We start from the raw sequence: 21,212 nt of genomic DNA on the forward strand, positions 1-21,212 counted from the left end.
AAATGTTATGAAAAGTATAAAATTAGCAAGGTGTGTGAGCTAGACATGGTGGCATGAAAATCAGTGTGGCCAAACATATGAAAATTTTAACCGTTTGGCGCCAGCTCAGCAGTTTAAGTTTGCATTCAAACAAAGAATTGATTACTCAGAAAACAATTCAATTCCTTAATCTATAACAGAAAGTTAACACAAATGCTTATATTTCTCAGGCATAACCTCTTTATTCGTAAATTTTTCAAATAAATATTCATGTTCCTCTAATACTTTACACATACACGAAAAAAATTTCACAATTTTGTCTACGCTTAACTTCTAGATCTAGGTTACTTTCAGTTTAAAGTTTAAACTAGTTGTCTGAGTTGCAGAAATGAATATTCAAAGCACAAGGAACAGATCGGTTGCGGGGAGGGGGGGAGTAAATATCCTATTTACACCGATATTATAGATAAAATTCGCTACTTACGAGTAAGGAAAGGAGGTGATTAAAAGCTAAGCAAAACACTTTCGCAGAGTCTTATAAAAATTTCGAATTTGATTTCCGTCTCACTTATCCATCGACTGTGGGCTCCAAGTCGATGGCTACCAACTAAGTTGTTCAACTTGGGTTTAACTTATTATCACAAACAAGTACATGTACATAATATGCATAATTACGAGTATATCCCTACGGGGGAGACAGCCTCTGCTTTGGGCGGGCAGTCTCCCCCCGCTTACAACTACGAGTTGATCTTGGCCAGCAGGGGCTGTGTCACGGCACTGCCGGCACCTGCTCCACGACCCGCCACCTGGGGCAGCTGCTTATAGTTCTTCACCAGGTATCCGTAGTGGTGGGTGGCGTCTGCGCCCGAGTTGGCTGTTGGAATGTTCTGGCTGCTGCAGCTGCTCGCACTCCGCTGGGGACTGCTGCCCATCACCAGGGGTTTCGCCACTGTCGCCGGCGGCTGCATCTGCATCTGTGGCTGCATTCCCTTCTGCTTCCCGATTAGCAGCGAGGTCTCATCGCCATCGGCAAACTTGATCCTCTGGGCACTACCCAGGCTGCCCGTGTCCAAGCCAGAGGCATTGGCATCGCTGCGACTGCTCGTCAGCAGCGTTGAGATCGTGGGCGAGGGCTTCAGCCGGCTGCGGCCGGACGCTGGCAGCGGCTGGAGGATGCCGCTCAGATTGGAGTTCGAATTCGATTGGACATGTCCGTGATTGTTGTTGTGGTTCTTGAGGGCCCCACTGAGGGGCAGGCGGAAGTGGGCCAGCTCCCAGCTGTCGTTGGCCTCCTCCATGTCCCGCAGCGAGCGGCTGCTGTAGATGTCGCACGCTTTCTGGCCGGCCGCCTCCGCATCCAGATAGTAGTTGTTCTCAGTCTTTTGGTAGTCGAAGCTGCTGCCATTCAGCTTTGGCGAGCTGGAGCTGATCTTGCGCTTCACGCGGAGATTGGGCGAGCTCTCTTTGGGCGGCGGCAGTGCAATGACTGGCATGGCGGCCGCTAGCAGCGGCGGTGGCGCTGCCACAACCAGCTCTGAGTATTGTTTGTGGAGTGAGTGCTGGCGCTGCGGCTGCTTGAGTGAGGATCGCCGCGAGAGCATGAGTTTGCTGGGCGAGAGGTGGTCATCCGGCCTGGGCACCTCTCCCTCCAGCCAGTAGGTGAGCATCTCGCCCTTGCCCTTCATGGGTACAAAGCCCCGACGGGTCGTCACAAAGGTACCGAACTCGTCCAGAGCCACCTTTGTGGTCTCGCTTATGTGGATCTTAAGGGCCTCCCCATTGGACTCCATGCGAGAGGCCGTGTTCACGGTGTCCCCGAAGAGGCAGTAGCGGGGCATCTTCAGGCCCACCACGCCGGCCACGCAGGCGCCCGTATGCAGGCCGATCCTCAGCTTAAGCCGATCCTCCGGCCGATGGTGGATCCTGAAGTTGTGCACTGCCTCCAGGAGGGCCAGTGCCAGGCGGGCAATCTCCCTCGCATGCTGATTCCCATTCCGAATGGGCAGGCCGGAGACCACCATGTACGCGTCGCCAATCGTCTCCACCTTGTACACATCGAAGTTCTCCACAATCGAGTCGAAGCAGGTGTACAGATCGTTGAGGAACTGCACCACCTGCATGGGCGTGCTCTCCGCCGAGATGGCCGTAAAGCCCACTATGTCACTGAAGTAGATCGTCACCTGGTCAAAGGTCTCGGCCACCACGGGCTGTCCGCTGATCAGTTGAGCGGCCACACTCTGCGGCAGGAGCTGGTACAGCAGCTTCTCGCATTTCTTCTTCTCCTCGTGGTAGTCCTGAGTGCGCTCCTCCACGAGCTCCTCCAGATTGTTGGCATACAGCTCCATGCGTTTGAGCAGATTGTCCACGATGTTGCCAGTTTCATTATCCCTGGAAATGAGCAAGCCACATGATTATCTAGAGATCTACAGATCTAAGCTGTTGCCCCACTTACTTGTTAAACTTCCGTATCATGGATTTGAGGGTGTTGAAGTCTGGCCTCTCGGCAGGATCCTCGGCCCAGCAGCGTCGAATGATGCCATTGATGTCGGCCTTGGTGTCGCCAAAGGGTTCGAGATCGGGACGGAATGGCTTCGGCATACGCGACGGATGGTAGTTCTTCACCAGCTCGATGATCTCTGTGTTTTGGAATATTAGAAGGAGAGGCCTTGGGTTAGACTTCATTCGGGTGAGAGATATTTCCATTCAAGTTTCGATCCACTGCCCCCGAAATATGTAAATTGTTAGTGTCTAATGTCATTTTTTGTCCTGCTCTGGCTAGGGAGCTGGCTGCTACACCTGATATAAGAAAACACACACAAACAGACAAACAGATGTGCACCGAGGACCGATTGATTTGTCCACATCTTCTGCGGGGCAGATCGTCCAACTCAATTGCCTACAGTATGAATCCCAATTGGTTTCATCAGGAGGACCTGCTGCGGTCCGTCTACAGCGAACAGGACCTGCAATCGGAATGCCAAATTATGGGTCTAATGATGTCCGTGTCCAGGTCAAGGCGGTCGCTGCCCCCATCTGCCCTCAGACGGGTCGGTGGCATGGACAACAAAACGCAACCCGAACCAACCGATGCCGACGTGGTCTTTGGCATTTGCGACAAATCGCCACCAGAGCTTCACTGTGGCTGGGGCAAATCCCGCATCGAGTGGCTGTGGCAGCTGGAGCGACAGCAAAAGCTGAACCAAGCCTGGTTAGAGCCGTGCGGCAGCATCGACCTGGCCAGAAGTGGTAGCCGCACTAGTACTGACATCCGTGGCAAGAACAAGGGCAAGAGCAGGCGGCATCAACCAGGCTGCTGGTCCTGGATGCGTCACAGCTGCGGCTTGGGCATCGATTCCGGCAGCCTGGACAGTCTGGACGTGCCCTACTGCTGCCGCGAGACGAGTTCGTGAGTTCCGACAACTTCTTCGTCGACAACTTTTTGGGTCAGCCGTGCAATTTGATTTCGATTTCGAGTGTGTGCTGAGACCGCAATTAAATTCGTCTTTTCCAGGCACAACCGAAACTCTCCAAAAACTGTCTGCAAAAGTTCCACTCTGTGGCGGGCAACTGGCAGGATGGGACCGCCGCCTGATTCCCTCAAACTGCATAATTTGATGAATTTGTCAAGTGCTTGCCATTGGTATCTTTCTCTCTCTCTCCCTCTCTTACTATCTGTGGCAAGTTGTAAACCAAGTTTTCAGCGGCAATTGAAATCGGTGCGAGATCTGAATATGGCCTTAGGCTCTGCCAGGCATTCAATGACTTTAGTTTCATAGGAAGTTGGGGCAAAGAGTAAGACTGAAGTAGTAGTATGAATAAAGTAGCATAAAGTCAGTGCTACTTTTAGTTGAATCGATTTATTAACTCTTTTAATCCTTTCAAAGATTATATTGAATAATTCATTAATTGAGGATTTCTTCTATTTCTATAGGGAGGGTTTTAATAAACTCCATATTATTCCTATAAAATATAGTTCTTGGCCCATTCAAAACATAAATGATTATTAATTTAGTGTCCATTTAGATATTAAAATCTCTTTAAGTCCCATCTTTTATGTACACATCTTTAAGCCCTTAAATCACTGTGAACCCAGTCACACACATTGATATCAGGTCATTCCCGAGGCTAACCATCAATTTAGTGATAGTCAGAGACTTTCCAGGCAGGACATTCATGTGCTAATTTGTGCACGAAATCGGAGACCGGCACCCACAGCCACATGCAACAATACTCGTACAACACCAAACCACGGAGCAACCGCAACATGTGCAAAAATCTGGCATTAAAATTCCGCACAAGCAAAATCAGCCGCAGCACGAACAAAGAAGAGAAATACTTAGCCCCGGACGGTGGACGGTGTAGAGGGTACAGAGGAGCTGTTGCAGTGGCAGGACAAAAGCAATTTCATACCTTGTGGCGATTTCTCATACGCACACTTTCCGAGAAAGAAGGGGCCCTGTCGTGTGGTTATCTCGTGCACAATGACGCCAAAGGCATAGACATCGCCCTTCTGGGTTCCCTCGGGGGCACGCTGCTGCTCGAGCTTCAAGAGCTCCGGGGCCGTCCACAGGAGGTCTGCAATGGGGAGGAGGATTGTGAGTGAGAAATGTAATAAAATGGGTTTGCGGTTACGTACTGCTCCAGTAGGCGTGGCTGTTGCAATTGCCTCCATCGCTCTCCAGGTCGTAGCGCGAACGTCGCAGTGTGTGTAGGCCAAAGTCGGTGATCTTCAGGACGAAGCGGGAGTCCACCACGCAGTTGGAGGACTTGAGATTGCCGTGTGATCGAATGTCGGAGCTGTGGAGGAACTGCATGCCCCGGACAATGTCGTGCATGAGAGACAGCTTGAACATCCAGTCCAGCTGGAATTGCTCGTTCTCTAGGATATCCTGCAGCGAGCCCTTTGGACAGTATTCGGTGAGCAGGAAGCTGCGCCTCTGGTCGAGGCAGGCACCATAAAACTTCACCAAATGATCGTGCTGCAGGTCCTTCATCCGCTTCAGCTGAAGCATAAGGTTGCGCGTGAGCAGCGCCTGGACATTGTCCACTTCGATGGGTTTGATGGCCACCTTGCTCTTGCGGAACATGCCCACGGGTATGAAGATCTGGCGATCCCCATTAATCGACACCATGTCCTCGGACATCAGCGTCAGCTGGGAGCTCTGCTTCACCAGCGAGTGAAAGGATCCACGCAGACCCCGCTCGGCGGTATCCCGGAACATGACATCCTCCAAAGAGACTTTCCAGCTCATCGAATTGATCTCCGCTTCAGCGATGTAGTGGCGGTAGCCAAAGAAAAAGCACACGACCATGATGATCACCATAGTGCCCAGGACTATCGAGAGTATGGCATAGCCAGGAAGAGCTGAAAGAGTCATTCAAATGAATGGACGATACCGGTTTTATATGGCTTAAATCCACTCACAATTGTCGGGGCACAGAGCGCCATCATAACCACAGCTTGGATGATCCGATGGCGCCTCCTCGCGATCCCCTGCCCAGTGGATCTCCTTATTTGACTCGAACTCCAGGCGATTGTGCAGAAAGTGGGCCACAATCTCAAAGCGCCCCGTATTGGGATTCATATCGAGCAGGGAGTAGGCCGACAGACGGTCCCCATTGGCATCGATGGTCACGTTGCCGGTGATGCCCGTGAAGCTGCGGTTCCACATCCGTCGCACCATGTCCGTGCCATTGATGGGGCGTGTCAGCATGCTGGGATCCTCCCGGATGCTGTCGTTCAGGGCGTTCGCATAGAGCAGGACCCCATCGAAGAAGGACGTGACAAATGCCGAAATCGGTTCATTGTCGCTGAACGTGTAATTGTATTTGTCCGCTGCAATGGCTTTGATCTGTAAAAGGGTTTAGTCCCCAAACGAATTAATCTCAACTGACTCTCTTATATTGTAGCTAGTCCCTAGCCAAAAGGCACCATCAATTGTTGTTCGTGGCTCCTGGCACTTTTGTTCTTTAATTGCTTTGGCCGCCACCTCCCCCGTGAAAATTCAATTACGCGTTTGCTCGCCTGGAAAATGCAAGGGATTGCGATTGCTACACTGGAATGTCTGTGACTTTTTGTCACAATCCATGTGGAAATTATTGCAGACCGCCTGCCGGGAGTTCCCCTGCTCCAGAGCCAAAGTTGTGCCAATGGCGGGATTTAGTTCTGGCCTCCGACTTTGACAGGGATTTGGCCTGGCAAAGAGTTGCAGTTGCACAAATATACATTGAGCGGAACGCACAAGATGCCAAGAAAGTACATACTAACTTGTTAAGAGGGACTGAGAGACTTGAGATTAGAGACTCTCCACTGGCCGAGTATTGATGGAAAATGTGGCCAGAGATCCAGAGTCTAGGGCTCTGTCAACGATGGCAGCTCATTAGGCCAGGCGGCTCTTATGTTTGTCTGTGTCTCTAAGGACTTAGTACGTGTATCTAGCAGATACATAGAGAGGCAAGTGTCTGCTTATCAGCAAGTGCAGCAGCAGCAGCCCCATTTTCATTTGCTTTCCTTTGGTTTGGTTGTGGGGATATTCTGTGGGTTGGCTTTTACGAGTGCACTTCAGTGTGAAGTTGGGACAACAAATGCTCTCAGGTGTTGTCGGGGCTGTGTTTGTTGTAAATTTACCATGTATCAACAGAAAAATGTTTACGATTCCTCTCTAGCCCCCGCTCCTGCTGCCTGCTGCAGCTCTATGCAAAATAGGCTCTGGTCGAAAGAGAGGGAAAGGAACGTGCACTGGCATTGAGTATGCATGAGGCTGAGGCTGGCCCAAAAAGCGAGGAATGCCTCGCAACAGCAGCAAAAAAGAAAGAAGGAAGTGACTACAAAAGAGCAACAAAAGAAATCTGGGAAAAATTTTCAAATTGGCTGCCACATCCATTTCGATGCAAATATCCATGGACCCCCATAACCACTCACCTCATTGGACACCCGCGTGTACTCATTGTCGTTGGGCTGTTTGGGGGTGACGGTCAGCATGGCGGTGTACGCCTTCTGGGCACGCTCATTATTCAAATCCGTATCGTTCTTATCATACCATGGCTGCGACGTCAGATAGGGAACCCTGCAAAAGATAGTAATAGTACGAAAGAAAAGTTATTAATCAAGTCGCTCTCTCTCTCTCGCTTTCTCTCCCACCTGCTCTTATGTACAGTCTGCCCTTTTATTTGTAATCAATTTCGTATTTATTTTTGACATATGTACATATTTTTTTGCCTTATCAATGCAGTTTTTAATTTGCCTTTGTGCCGTCCCGTTCGCCGACGTGTTAGGTTTATTGCCAGCTTTGATATGCGTCATAAATTGTTTATAAATAGATTGGTAAAGTGTGCGAAACCAGCAAAACCCACACAGCTACAGCCACAGGGACAGACAGAGATACTTCTGTTCGAAGATGTTCGGTGTAAATGCATTTGAAATACATATGTACATTACCCTCTCTCCACGGGACGTTATCATCTGGTGTTCGCATGTATTTCGGTCTTGTTTCAATGCTAGAATGACCCCTGGTTACGAATACATTTTGAAAATTATTGATTATGAAGAGTGCAAGACATCCATGTTTCGTTCAAGGTTCAATCTGAATTGCATTTATGAATGGGGTGTAAGGCGATTCGATTGTGGGTAGAAATACCATGAATAGTAGATGCCTATGGGCATAAGAGATTGAAAGAAAGAACGAGGGGGAGACATCTGTCACTGACTTATATGCTTTATTCACATTTGCAGTTCTTATGCATGAGATATGCAGTCGAATGGAGACCTTTTTTTTATGTCAATGCGACTGGGAAAGATTAGGGCGAAGGGTGAGAGAGTCTTCTCCATCAACTCTCGCAAAGTGCACATGCACTTTGTGGACATTGAAAATAATGAGTTATAGTAACCCATATTCCCGAGAATTCCATCGAGAATTTTGTTCAAAATACATAGATCTCAATACAGTTTTTTCAAGCAGGAAATTGATTAGTTAATCCCAATGTACTCGTATATACCGGCATTCAGACAAATGCACTTGGGAGTGCGGGTACGGGTACGACTGGGGGTATATATAGATTACACTATATATAAAACGCAACATTTTTCCATTGATTGCAAGTGTCATGAAGGTCAGAAGGCGATTAGAATGCATTTAGTGCACATGCAAATAAATATAGAAATTGACTGCAAATGTTCGGGTATTCGAGTATTCCCGCTGCTTGCATAGCTGGAGGAGGAGGAGTTCATCCATCTCCTTTCAGTGCAACCCGAACATTTTAACCTTTCGTATTGCATTTATCATTGGGAGATCTACTATACTATCTATACTTATTCTGTATTAGAGCAACACTCTCTTAACATAGCTCTTTCTTTTTGATACTCCGCCATCTCCGATACCATCTTTGGTGTAGATCTATTCTATCAAAGTGCTTGCTGGGGTGAGGCTGTGGGGAGGGTGTGCGATGGGAGACAAAGAGACCCGAGCATTACTCAGCATTTATATTTGTGGGTAATCGTAATGAGTCGAAGTCCAAGTCCAAGTCCAAGCCCGACTCGGAGTACAATTCTGAGGTGCTCTTAGAGTCGATTTGTTGGCTTTAATCGATCTGCCCCTGCCATGTGCCGAAGTGTGGAATTTCCTCAATTTAAAAATAGCTTTTGTGGCTGCCTCAGAGAGAGAGGGGCAAATGCAGATGCTATTTACGGACAACTCCGATTGCTACATTTCATAATTTTAATAACCTTGACTAATGTTTGTACGTTGTACAGTACATATGCCCGCACCTCGTGCGCAGTTTGTAAAGAATATTTTTGTTTGAGAGTGCGCGTGGTGTACTTTTTTGTGTGTTGTTTGTGATATATTATTTTTTATTGTGTTTGATCAAAGTGAAAGGCAACAAATTGATCACCTTTTGTAGCTGTGGCATCTGTGTATCTGTGGTGTCTGTTAAGTAATTCAAAGATTTACTCACCGCGAAAATAACTCAATGTTGATGAAAACATATTCGCCGCTATCGATCATATTCAACTCCTCGGCTGTCAGCATAATTTGACGTATCGACTGCGGATCGGCGCACATAATGACAACTGCAAAAAAAGATACAAGCCAAAATTGAAATCAAAATAGTCATGTTTTTGGCCAGATCTGGTGGCTCTCTTGTCATTAAAAATGTATTAATTTATTTAAAAGCTGTCGATTGTCAGTGGCTCTGACGTCAGTGAATGTAAAAAGCGTAAGGAAGATAAAAACACGTTGTTTCTTAAATTAAAACTCAAAAGTATCTTATTGGTGCTCCACACTGAAGTTGATATGAGTCTGACAGCACTCGATACAGCACTCGTTTTCGATATGTTTTCAGAGCAGAGAAGAGAATGGGGAAAGGATACAACAATAAGCAAGTATCTAATATAATTATTTCTAGCCAGCAGGAAATTTTCCTAACGCAATTAGGTGCCAATATTAGCTAGGTTTTGCTTCAAAGCTAGAATGTGTAAAAGTTTTTTAATTAACTCCATTCAAACTTATCTGAAATTTGCATATCAATTAAAAATGTAATCCAATTGAAACTCACAAATAATATTATTGAAATAAGTTGCATTTTGTATATGTTTCTGATAGGTAGAAAATTGTTAAAAGTTATGCATTCTGCATATGCATTGGCAACATTTTGATTACAAATTTTCAATTTATATTCATGCGCGAAATGCTAAAATAATACTGACAGTTGCTAATTATTTCTGGCTAATGTGGAATGAAATTGATCCCACATGCACGCACAATAGATATAATGAATTCCATTAATTAAAAATTGAATGTCAATCAGGAGAAGTATTAGAGGTTTTTAGCAGACTTCAGGTATTCATTGAGGTTTTCAAATGGTATCACATATTCTCTTCTAATATAATTCCATCTAAATCCCAAATGAAATTGCCCACACACTCGAGAGTTCATGTAAATTCCATCAATTACAAATTGAATGTCAAGCCATAAGCCATCATAAACTGGCCAATGTAATTGCGCATACGACTTGTTGTGCGGCACTCATGATTTGCAAACACCGGTTCGTTCCCATGTAGGTATTTGCATGTCAAATGTATTGCCAACAAGTACATAAACTATATTAATAGCAAAATCGGAAACTTCTGCCTCCGAGAGAAGAGACAAAGGTATGCACATGTGTATATGATATGTATCACAGCTCAAACACAGAACAATCAAGTGCAATTTTCTCAGTCGCCTACCCTCTCGGTAATGCAATTTTCAACGTCATCTTTTGAGTTTTCTTTGCTGGAATTTAATTACTTAAAAAAGATGGGAGCACAAGCCCTGGGCCTGGACCTGAACCTGGGCTTGGGCTTGGCAATTTCAAGTTCAGTGGAAAAAACTTGCAATTGACTTGATTTAATTATGCAATTTTTATTTTCTTTTTTTATTTGTTTCTTGTTGTTTCTCTTTTAAATGTTACATCTCGAACTTTTGCTGTGTTGTGTTGTTTGTGAGTATAAAGTTAGGTCGTGAGTGTGTGTATTTTTATACCATGATATGAATAAGTAATTAAAAGTTGTGCCCTGAGTCAGACCGAGGTGTTCTCAAGCATAATTGTTGTGGCAGAGGACTCTGAACTTTGTTTCGGTTCATAAAATATACTCGTATATATAAATCAATAACCAAAGCAATATAAATTATTGTAAGCCATAAAAGAATCATGTTTGTGTAAAGATTAACATCAGGAAGATATCAAATAACAAATTGAATAAGTCAAAGTTCAGAATAAAAAGGCTTAAAGTGTATTTCCTGAGGTGTAACTTAACTTATTTCTTGAGTAAATTATTAAATCAATAAAATAACAAAACACGTACAGATTCATGTCAAAAGTGGGCTGATTTATGATAAAGAAAGTACTCCTATGGACTGCCCTTGAACTCTGTTTTATTGTTATATATCATCATAAGAAATAATTAACTTTCTTTGTCGGCAAACCCAAAAATAATAATGCACAGACAACAAACTCATTTAGCATTCGAAACAGAGCACTTGTCGCCATCATTATGTTTTAATTAAAATTTATTATATGGCAAACAGAATCTATTTGGAAACAGTGCTTCCAATATATGGAGTTTAACAGCAGTCATGAGGTTTATAAATATCCCATTGTACGACAGATGAATGTTATATCAATGCAGAGCCCTAGTGGATAAGGCTTTTGGTTTTTGAGTGCTGTGGATATCCAAGCATTTTAGGAGGCATTTTCATCTCCTTTAAGCCCTGTTTTTGGCCTCTACATTTGCGCTAAAGAAAAATCTTGTAATTTTTTCCGAAATTTCCAAGACAGAAGAACCAGAATAGCCTTTTTCTATTAATACTCTTGGGGGTTCCTTTGATTTCGAATGACTTTTAGAAACAATAAAACCATAACTTAATTAACTACTTCTTCAGATGTAATCCGTAGTCATTCCCTCTTCGTTTCTTGTAACCCCATTAAAAATCAATTAGCATAGCACTGTGAAGCGTATTGCCGCGAAATGCCTCACAAAATACATATGCATAACGATTGTAATTGTTTATTGAGTTAATTGCCAATAAATGAAATGAAATGAGCTGTAATTAAACAATTTCATGCGATCCAAATGGACAGAGAGAGAGAGAGAGCTAGAGACAGAGAGAGAAGGTAGCACATCACAGGCACACAGGCAGACAGACAGGCATCAAAACGACACAGGCACTGGCTTACACTACGTATGCTTGATATTCGACTATTTGCTGTCACTCATATGTGTCCATGACAGCTGACGGCTTCATAACTAGCCGGCTGCTAATTTGATATTTTAATTAACAGCGAATCATTGCAACGGGCAAAATTCATGCCCAATCAATTCACATTTCAATTTACTTACAGTCGACTGCAAACGTTGCTCATACGCACCGTTGTGCACACAGGCGCAGTCCAACTGTTGGGACTATTAATAGTATGAGAGACTATTTAATTCAGAACCTGATCAGATACACAGGTATCTATGTATGTTTGCTCTGCAGATAGTATCTATTCCTATTGGACTGGTTTCTTGAACTTGTCTTTGGCACACTCATTACAGCCGTGTCGTGTCTATAATTAAATCGTTTTCGCTTTCAATGACAGAGAACGCAATGAGGTTAAAAAAGTTCAGGGTGGGATGTACGCTCAAATGCACTGGCAAGTGTAAGCGCATCAGATGGGCAAACAAATCGACAAGGTCGTCTCTCTCTGTTGCATGTCTCTCTGTTGCATGCCAAGGAGGTCAAACTATAAATATTCCTAGAGAGAAAACAGATGGGATGAGCCAGAAGAACATCAAAAAATGCATGTCGGAAGTGGGAATTGAAGGAAACGAGTGCAGTTAGCTCTACCATAATGTTTCTAGACACTTACTTCTCGTCTGCATGGCCACGTTCTTCAGCATTCGTGTGATGTCCGCCTTGGTCCAGGTGGTTGTATCGAATCCCAGCTGATAGACCGACTGCTTTTCGATGGTATCGTGGATGGCGGCCAGGCACAGGAAGCACACAGAGTTCCCTTTGACCTTGGCATTCTCATTCTGGTAGATCAGGGCTGTGCGCGTCCAATTAAAGCTGTTGAGAATGGCTCGCACCACATTTCCCAGATTATTAACCTGGGCTCCCTTGAGACGGGTGAGCGTGGAGTAGCTCTCGGACTTTTTGTTGAACTCCTTGGCATTGCCGCCGGTGGTGAGGACAGGCACCTGCCAGACATCCGCATAGCGGGAGATCGGAGCCAAAACATACTCGCAGGGTAGTCCAAACACTGCATTCACCTCCGGCCACTGGGTGTAGATCTCGAAGAAACCGATAGGTCCGTACTTCGAGGAGCAGAATGTATCCCTTGAGATCAGCTTGATGTCGAAGTGGGTGCCGCCGACAAAGCCCTTCCGCTGGATGTGCCGGATGCCCAGCTCCAGAACGGGCAGCACCTTCGGCATTATGCAGTCGTTCTTGTTGTCCGACTCCACAGAGGGCAGCAGGGCCACAAAAACCAGCTGTCGATGGGCCACATGGTGGTGGTTGGGCATGGCCTGGGCGGGAATGCTCGGGAAGTGCTGCACCAGCTCTGTTATCTGGGACTTGTGTGAGTTCTTGGTCTCGGGTGTCTTGAAACTGTGCTCATCGGAGCTCGATCCCATGGGGGCCACGCCACCCACAGCCTCGACATCGTAGAACCAGGCCCGGGCAGGTCCTCGACTCGGCAGCAGCACCACCAGCAGCAGGCACAGGCTCAGGCCGAGGCTCAGTCCCCGTAATGTTGGCCGGACCGATCTGCCAACGGGGGGCATCTCGGATGGGATCTGTTCCGAGCTCTCCTCCACTCTGGGGAACGGTGTCGTTTTCGTGAATGTCTCTCTCTCTCTCTCTCTCTCTCTCTCTCTCTCTCTCTCTCTCTCTGTTGTTCGATTCGGGATACTCGTTTGTGTTTTTTGTCAAGCGTTGCACTTTGTCACTGATTTTGATTGCATTATTTATGCGAGTGCTTTTATTGTTATCACAGCTCCTTCTTTAATTCATTTTTTTTTTTTGACAATATATTTAACCTTTGCAGCAAGACCTGCATTGAAATTGAAATTTCGATTATTAATTACACTGTTTTGTTTGCTTCGAATTTTTATTAATGATCGCCGATTGTTCAAATTTAATTAAACTTTTCATTAGCCAACTGGTTGTTCCTTCCTTTATTTGGTTGCCATCAGTTTAATTAGTATTCTTACATTATTTTATCATCAATTTATTGAGGCGTTCACAAATATGCACAGCCGCCAATTTTCATTGAAGGATAAGCCGAAAATCCAAAATAATATTTACTATTCGAATTTATAAATATTCGTAAACGCAGCCCGTGAATAACAGCCACATTGCAATTTTCATTCCATGTAAAACACTTGTGTGTGCTGGAGAATATGAATACGAAAACACACACATAATAATCGAGTTTCGTTTTAAAAGAAGTCGTACTCTGAATACTCTAAATATTTCAGAGGCATTTTGGTAGAGAAAGATACTTGTAGGGAATTTAATGTCCCCTTAATCAGGAAAATCCTTTCGACTTTTCCGATATTCTCTTAGAGAGCGTAGGGTACTGGGATTTTAATAGCCAAGAAAGTACGAACTCTCAAAGATCAATTTTAATGCATCTCAAATTTCTGGAGCTTCATTCACACAAAAAAGGGTATACGAAAGTGGAGTGCCCGCAAAACTCATAAACAACCTCTTGACTATTTTTAGCTTTGAATCGCATTACAGATATATGTATTTATGCGAATGTTTGTTAGGGCCAGACGCCGGACGAATAAATTGGAACAGTCCGAACGAACCGTTTGGCGTTTCCAAATCGTCTTTCAATGGATCTTAACAGATACAATTCTTAAGAAGCAATACTCGAGATGTGAGAGAAACCCGCTTGACATCTTTTTTTTCGGGTTGAACTTTTGGTATGTATAAACAAAAAATAAACATAATTGATTGGAATACCCGTACAATTTGTGGTAAGACTCACTTGAAGTCTGACAACGCAGGCTACTAAAACAAAAGGGCTAAAAATAAACCCAAAATGAGGCATTTAAAATTATTTTGACCTTCACCTGAGCCTCAGCCGGGGAATACGTATTTTGTTTTACTTTGTACTGACACGTATTTCGCTCGGCTTACATTATTAATTTAGTAAAGAGAGATTTCTCAGAGCGAGAGAATCTTATAAATCTTTAAGCAGATTTCCGAATTCGTTACAAATTTAACGGCAATTAGAAAAGTAAGTAAAGAACGTGTCCAATCATTTTAATAGAGGAAAGAAGTGAACTGAATAATGATTCAACAGAATTCCGAAAGCGCATTAATGGGGACAGTAGTAGTTCCTGGTCGGCGAGCTGCTGACCAATTTTTCGGTTCTCTATTATCACCATCATTATAAAGCGGCGGCTATGCGTTCATTAAACTCAAATCCAAAGCCGAATAACGTCGAAAGCCTAAAGCCACAAAGATATATTTTTGTAGCTAAAAATAACCTCAGACAAAAAAGAGCCCTCCAAGCCATTCAGATGTGGCCAAAAGCGCCAAAAGACACAACAAACAATGGCAATAAACACAATGCGATGAAGAAAAAGTGGATTCGCCATTCGAGAGATCTATATAAAAAATCAAATCAAATAAAATAAAGCTACCATAATGATGCCCTTTGGCGTTCAACTTTTTCTCATATATGTATACGCGTCTTTCTTAAGATTTGCGGAGCGGTAAAATATGAGGAATATGTTCAGTTATGACCGAGTCTAGCAGTAAATGGGCAGTAAATGATGTTTGGAACATTAAAACTGACTTAAAATGGGGTAGAAATTGAGACATACAACAAAACAAGATCATAAAGTTGCCCCATTCTGGAAATGGAAACGAAACACAGGACCCTTATCCAAGCATGATGATAAATGAGACGGAAATAAAAAGTACATCTACCCCAAAATGAACAAATATAACAGATAGACTGGTTTTTGAACGAACTTGAATGAAATACTCAATCTGACCTATGAATGAACTTGATTTCATATGTAAATCTTGTTCATCAAATTCCAAGCCAATAAAATACTATAAATCAAGATGTTCGGCATACTAAACGTCTTATGATGATATTTGAAGAATTTTTCTTTCTTCTCATAATCAGTTGTTTATATTCCGAAATAAGAACCCCATACCATAAAAAAACTCCTACTGCGGGAGCTTTAAATATTTCACAATTTTACGCCTTTCTCCTTGCTTAAACATTTTATCGATATATTGGACATTTAGAAACACTTTCAATCATTTGAAGATTGATTGATGCCAGGAGACAGATACTCTCAGTGCTGCGCAACTCCCATTCTCAAGGTTGGCCGACAAACAATTCGTCAAATGCCAAAAGGTAGTAGAAATATGGGTCAATTTGGGGCTTGAGACCAAGCCAAACAGGATAGACAGAGAGAGGGATGAATACAAGGAAAGAGATAGCAAATGATTTTTTCTTTCTTTATATTTTATTATTATTTGAATTTTGTTGTTTTTTTTTTATTTTGTTTTGTGGGGTCTCAATTTTGTACGCTTTTCGGTGTTGAGTATTTGAGTATTTTTGGCCCAAGCGGGTCTTAAGAGTTTACACGTGCCGCGGATTAACAGATCCCCACTCTTCACCTCTCTCTAAAGACCTCTAAAGACCTCTACTGGCCTCTATAGAGACCCTCTCCATAGGGGTGCCCCATCGTTCAATCAGGTAGCAATCGTTAGATGTGTCTTGGGATGCCGTTAGACCTCACTCTTCCACTGTGATTGGGGCGAATGATTTATGAGATTTTAATCTACAATTCGCACATTTTGTGGAGATACTATCTTTCATCGTTCCATGTTGATCGGTTTATGGTAATTCGCTTATTTGTCTTTCGTGCCTCTGACTAATGAAGTTCACGCTTTATTAATAGGTTGCCTAACTGGTCAACTGGCAAACTGGTCAACTGGTCAACGTCACCTGTCATTTTGGCTTATGGCTATTTTTGGAGCGTAAAACCCAGACGAAAAACCCCCTAGCTCTCCCCGGTCCAGCTGATGATTCCGTACCCTTCGTGTATCCGCTGTCATCGACTTGGTCATGTTGCTTAATTACTTTTCGGAGACCCACAGACTATGCAAATAGCAAAATGGAACTGATTTGTTTTCCACTTTGAACAGGCGGCTGGCAGCTTGAAACCGTTCAAAGTCGTTAGATTTATCATTTAGTTAATTAAATAATTAGTTAAGCTTCCATTTTTATGGCTCATTTATGTGTGATTAGACACCTTGGTGAAAAATTTCATTCATATTCAGTGGGGCACTAAACGAATGTGTTATTAAAAAAGACTTCATTAAGAGGTAAATAAAATTCATAGGCTTTTGTCTGACAGAGGACTTGGTTACAGTTGTCATGTTGAATGGATAAAGAATGAAATAAAATCAAATTTCCAGCAGAAGAATAGCCTCTTAAATGTTTATCTTCTCAGAATAATTTATGGTTTAAATAAAGAACAGATAGATTAGCAGAAAGACTGCAAATTGAAGAGAATTCTGTACTAAAAGTAAGTAAAAGTAAATGAACCTTTCTGCTGTCAAGCATCATGAGTGAACATATATAAATTTCCCTGCATACGTGTACAAATCTTTTCTTATCATCCTCTCTCACATCTTGGATTTTAGGGTATTACTGTGTCGCTGTTTATCTGTTTGCCCATAGCACATTGCGTAGCCTTCTTTACGGTCATTACTACTTACTACTCTTTATTTGTGAGCTAATATTTTTGTTTTGGTTTATTTTCAATAGCTTTTTTCCCCCCGATGGATTTATTCGTAGGTGCTGTCCAAGCAGATTTTTGCTAGACCGAAATATGAGCTGCATATATTGTTGAGTGCTCTGTTGTTATTTTTAGCTCTACTTGAACAAAATGAAAACACAATCGTACGGCGCGTAATACTGAGGGTTAGGTAATCGGTAAAAAGCAGGAAACACTATGGAAGTGTTCTCCAGAATAAGCCATAACTAATTATAAAGTACTCGCATTGCCAGTTCGTAAGAGTTAAGATCATTAGTTAGATATACGATCTCTGCAGTTCGATTTAATGAACTCATATCAATCACTGCTCTCGCTAGGCACTCATTTACATCACGAACTGTAATCATGAATCATTAGCATATCTTGATTCATCTCCGGCACTCACAGACTCGGTTGATCCGCTGTGCGACACCCGAGACAGGTGTGACTATGAGCTGCCTGTGTGAGCGCATTCATAAAGTTCCACTGTACATATCCAATGGTGGGCGTTTTAATTACACTCATTGCTCATTCACTCGTCATAGTGGCACCCATCCACCCACCCCCCCCTTTCCGTGGAAACTTTATGCATAAATGTTTACGGAAAAACATTTAGTTGGACATTGCACTCTTTATGCTGTGAAAAATCAACAAAAAACAAAAACAGCGTCAACAAAAACATAGAAAAACAAAACAAAAATGCGAAAATGGAACTAAAAATGCAAGGCAAGCGATGCTGAATATTCCATTGGGGGATTTGAATAACAAAAAGAGAACAACAAATTGTTAAAAGTCGCTGCTTAGATGCTCTAATGAAGATCGAACATCCTATATGATTAGTTATAGATATAGAAAGAGGAATCATTCGGTTCGCTATTTAATAGCATTTTTTATATTTTCTTTCTTAAATTTTCCATCATATTTTCCATTCATTCCCCTCCACAAAGCTGCTATACCCTCGACAAATTTTCCAACGGAAACATTTTCGAATAGCCGAATAGCAACAGTGAAAAATTTTACAAATTGTATTTCAAGTTCAACACGTCTGTCAGCACTGACCCCACGCTACTGCTGCCGTTTCTCCCCCTGGGGACTACTGTGTCCACTCCACTCCGCATCGATACAATATACAATATTGTGCACTGTCCGTTCTATGAGTACTCTCGGATGTCCGATGTCCGATTGCGCGACCCTTCCAATTGTTTCTCCCATCTCATGGATGCGAAATATTTCATTTGAAAAGCAATTAAACGGGCCGCAAAAACGGAAGCCCAAAAAGAAAAAGAAAAAAAAAAAAAAGAAAACCAAAAATTGCTGTATTTTGAAGGAGTAAACACGTTCTTCTGGCTACTGCGACTGGATTATGGCTACTAGCTCTCCAGCAATTTGTTTGCCTTTGCGACAATTATAAATAACATATGAAGAAAGAGGCAAATAAATAAGCTGGGAATTAAATTAGCAAAGGCTTAAAAACGTATTTTTTTGTGTGTTTTGAGTGCCACAGATTTAATAATATTTTTTTTTGTAACCGAATTCATTTAAAATTCAACAAACAATGCTTGCTCATATTTTTTGAGTTATTCATTTATATTATTTTATAAGCAATTAGTCATGGAATCAATATCCCAACACCTCAAATCTGATCAGAAAAAGTTATTTATGGCCATTATATATAATTAGTGGTTCCAAATATGACCAAAACCGTTTATAATAGGAAACTCGGGTCATAAATTAAAAAGTTTTGTTTACAGTACTCTCATCAAATTACAAAACAATCGGAAATGATATATAAACGATGGCAGATGCCATAAATATTTTGCAAACAATTCGAATTTTGTGGTCGACGCGAAATGATTTGTGAATCTCTTTGGCTTCGTGGACAGATCTGACAGATTTGTTGCTTATTGATTAACATTAATTTCGTTGCGGTTCCATTGTCGCATCAGTGTTAATTGTCCGCAAGGGTTAAGTGTCCGCACTTCCATTTCACTCGATCAAAGCGTTCATTAATATCATTATTTTCCTTTCTAATTTCACTTTTTCTCTCAATATTTTTTTATTTATAGATTTTTTAGTATCGCCTGCACATTGTGCCCAGTTTTCAATTGTATTTACTTTTAATTATGCGCTTTTTATCTTATCACTCTTTTGTTTTGTGCGGGGTTGCTGCTATTGATAAGGCATATCATTGAGCATACAATGTGAAAAAACCAAAAGCCGTCGCATTTTAAATATTTATAATTAAAATTTTTGAAAAACTCGAGTTTTTTTGAGTTTTTTCTATTTTATTTGTCGATGCGTTTTATGCGCGGTTCTCACGCCGCTTCGTTCGCGCTCGAATCGTAAAACCGAACTGAGGAATCGGAAGCAGCCGGAGACGAGCGACACGACGATGGCGATTCCGAAGCGTTGGCAGCGACGCTAACGCCGACGCTAAGCAGCGACTGCGCTGCCAGCTGCTGCGTAGGTGATCCGCAGGGAGGGAGAATGGAGACAGACAGATGTAAAATAGAGGATCCTACAAGGGAAGTACCTTATTATAATGAAGGTACTAACTCAATAAATTGAGATTAATATCTCTGAAATCTATCATCCCACTAAAGTCAGTGTACATCTTCGTATAACTGGGAAAACTATGATCAAAGTTTAAATTTGACAATGGAAGAAGTTTTTTATTCATCTTCTAGTAGAATATTTACTTTTTATTTAATATGCTCATACCTATGATAACGAGACCAATGTGCTTGTAGTTCTGATTTTTATGGTAAACAATTCAATTGATATTTTGCAATCGGAAATGAATAATAAATCCCAATAAACAAAAAGAATCCAGACCCTTGGGTAGAACACGCATGTGTTCAGGCTTTCTTTGGTCCTCCTTTTGCTTTCTGTGTGCCTGTTGTCCACGTCCACGTTCTCACATGGCCAAATCCAATTTGAATTTCAACTACGTTGGAGATACATTCGCATAAAGGACTTGTCCTACAGCTCCGCTCCTGCTTAGATTGCACAGATACACACACGCATACAAATGGGAAGAAGATAATACGCATACGCAGCGTGGCACGCATAAAGTGTTTGGCTCAGTGTGAGTGTGGTGCACCCATGCCTGTGCACTCCATTTCCTTGTTGGTCCCATGCTTTCATATTTCAGTTTTATTCGCCCTTTCGTTCCATCCATGTTTCTTTCTTCCTTTTTCCTGGCACTTGAACTTAATAAATCATATGGATGAGACCGAGTGTTTTGGGTTGAGGTAATGAATGAAATGCACTTGTTGCCACCATTTTGCCTGTGCCTTGGTTCCCTGCGTTTCCTTTCTATATAAATTGTTTGCAATCCTTGCAGGTCTTCGTGTTTGTTGTGCCAGCAATTTTTGAATTAATTTAACTGATGCCTAGGATTTTTAGGAGAACAGGATCAGTAGTCTGTTCACTTTGTGCATCACCAATCGACTCGCTCAGACAGTGTTTGACTGACGGTCTGTAGTTCTGTCTGGGTCTCTCTCTGTGTATGTGGGATAGCCATAAATTAGACGCTTCCTGCAGCTCATCGCATTCAATGCCAGCCATTTCTGCAATTTCCTGTTTGAGGCTGGCATTGCATTCACAGAGTTAAATGGATAGATAGTTAAATGGATGGATGGATAGATAAATAGCTGACGGCCGTGGCAGATGGCAATCAGAAGGAAATCTACCAGCTTGACTTCTGCCTGTATGGGAGGCCATAGAAGTTGTTCCTGTCTGTTATTGAAGGAGACAGAGAGCATCCTTTCCTTTGAAACTGAAATTAAATTCCTATTCCTTTGCCACTCAGCCGCCCAACCGCCCAGCCACTTTTGCCACTCATCTTTATATGCAGCGCGGCCATTTACATTAACATTTTATTCAGACGATTCTGGCTTTCAGTGCT

The 21,212-nt window shown here is 42.8% G+C and overlaps 2 protein-coding genes across 2 annotated transcripts; one reads left to right on the forward strand and one right to left on the reverse strand.

Moving 5' to 3' along the window:
* Positions 1-202: 202 nt before the first annotated feature.
* LOC108157155 (atrial natriuretic peptide receptor 1) lies at positions 203-19,643 on the reverse strand. Its single transcript, XM_017289064.2, has 9 exons — positions 19,418-19,643; positions 12,367-13,554; positions 8,932-9,046; positions 6,902-7,046; positions 5,405-5,831; positions 4,616-5,344; positions 4,390-4,554; positions 2,432-2,615; positions 203-2,367 (listed from the first exon to the last, which is right to left on the reverse strand). Exons 2-9 carry the CDS (start codon positions 13,283-13,285, stop codon positions 717-719), a joined length of 4,335 nt encoding a protein of 1,444 aa, XP_017144553.1. The 5' UTR covers positions 13,286-13,554; positions 19,418-19,643; the 3' UTR covers positions 203-716.
* LOC108157157 lies at positions 2,652-3,811 on the forward strand. Its single transcript, XM_017289066.2, has 2 exons — positions 2,652-3,422; positions 3,491-3,811. The coding sequence occupies exon 1, from the start codon at positions 2,811-2,813 to the stop codon at positions 3,387-3,389; it is 579 nt and encodes a 192-aa protein (XP_017144555.1). The 5' UTR covers positions 2,652-2,810; the 3' UTR covers positions 3,390-3,422; positions 3,491-3,811.
* Positions 19,644-21,212: the final 1,569 nt, after the last annotated feature.

This window comes from Drosophila miranda, chromosome 2 (assembly GCF_003369915.1).
Source record: "Drosophila miranda strain MSH22 chromosome 2, D.miranda_PacBio2.1, whole genome shotgun sequence".
In the NCBI taxonomy this organism is placed as follows: Eukaryota; Metazoa; Arthropoda; class Insecta; order Diptera; family Drosophilidae; genus Drosophila; species Drosophila miranda.

Bases quoted from the DNA above. Each gene is read 5' to 3' on its own strand.
- LOC108157157 (XM_017289066.2), top strand. From the start codon at position 2,811: ATGTGCACCGAGGACCGATTGATTTGTCCACATCTTCTGCGGGGCAGA.
- LOC108157155 (XM_017289064.2), bottom strand. From the start codon at position 13,285: ATGCCCCCCGTTGGCAGATCGGTCCGGCCAACATTACGGGGACTGAGC. The intron at 9,047-12,366 runs GTAAGTGTCTAG...CTTTTTTTGCAG, and splicing joins CGTGGCCATGCAGACGAGAA to TTGTCATTATGTGCGCCGAT. The intron at 5,832-6,901 runs GTGAGTGGTTAT...ACCCTTTTACAG, and splicing joins ACACGCGGGTGTCCAATGAG to ATCAAAGCCATTGCAGCGGA.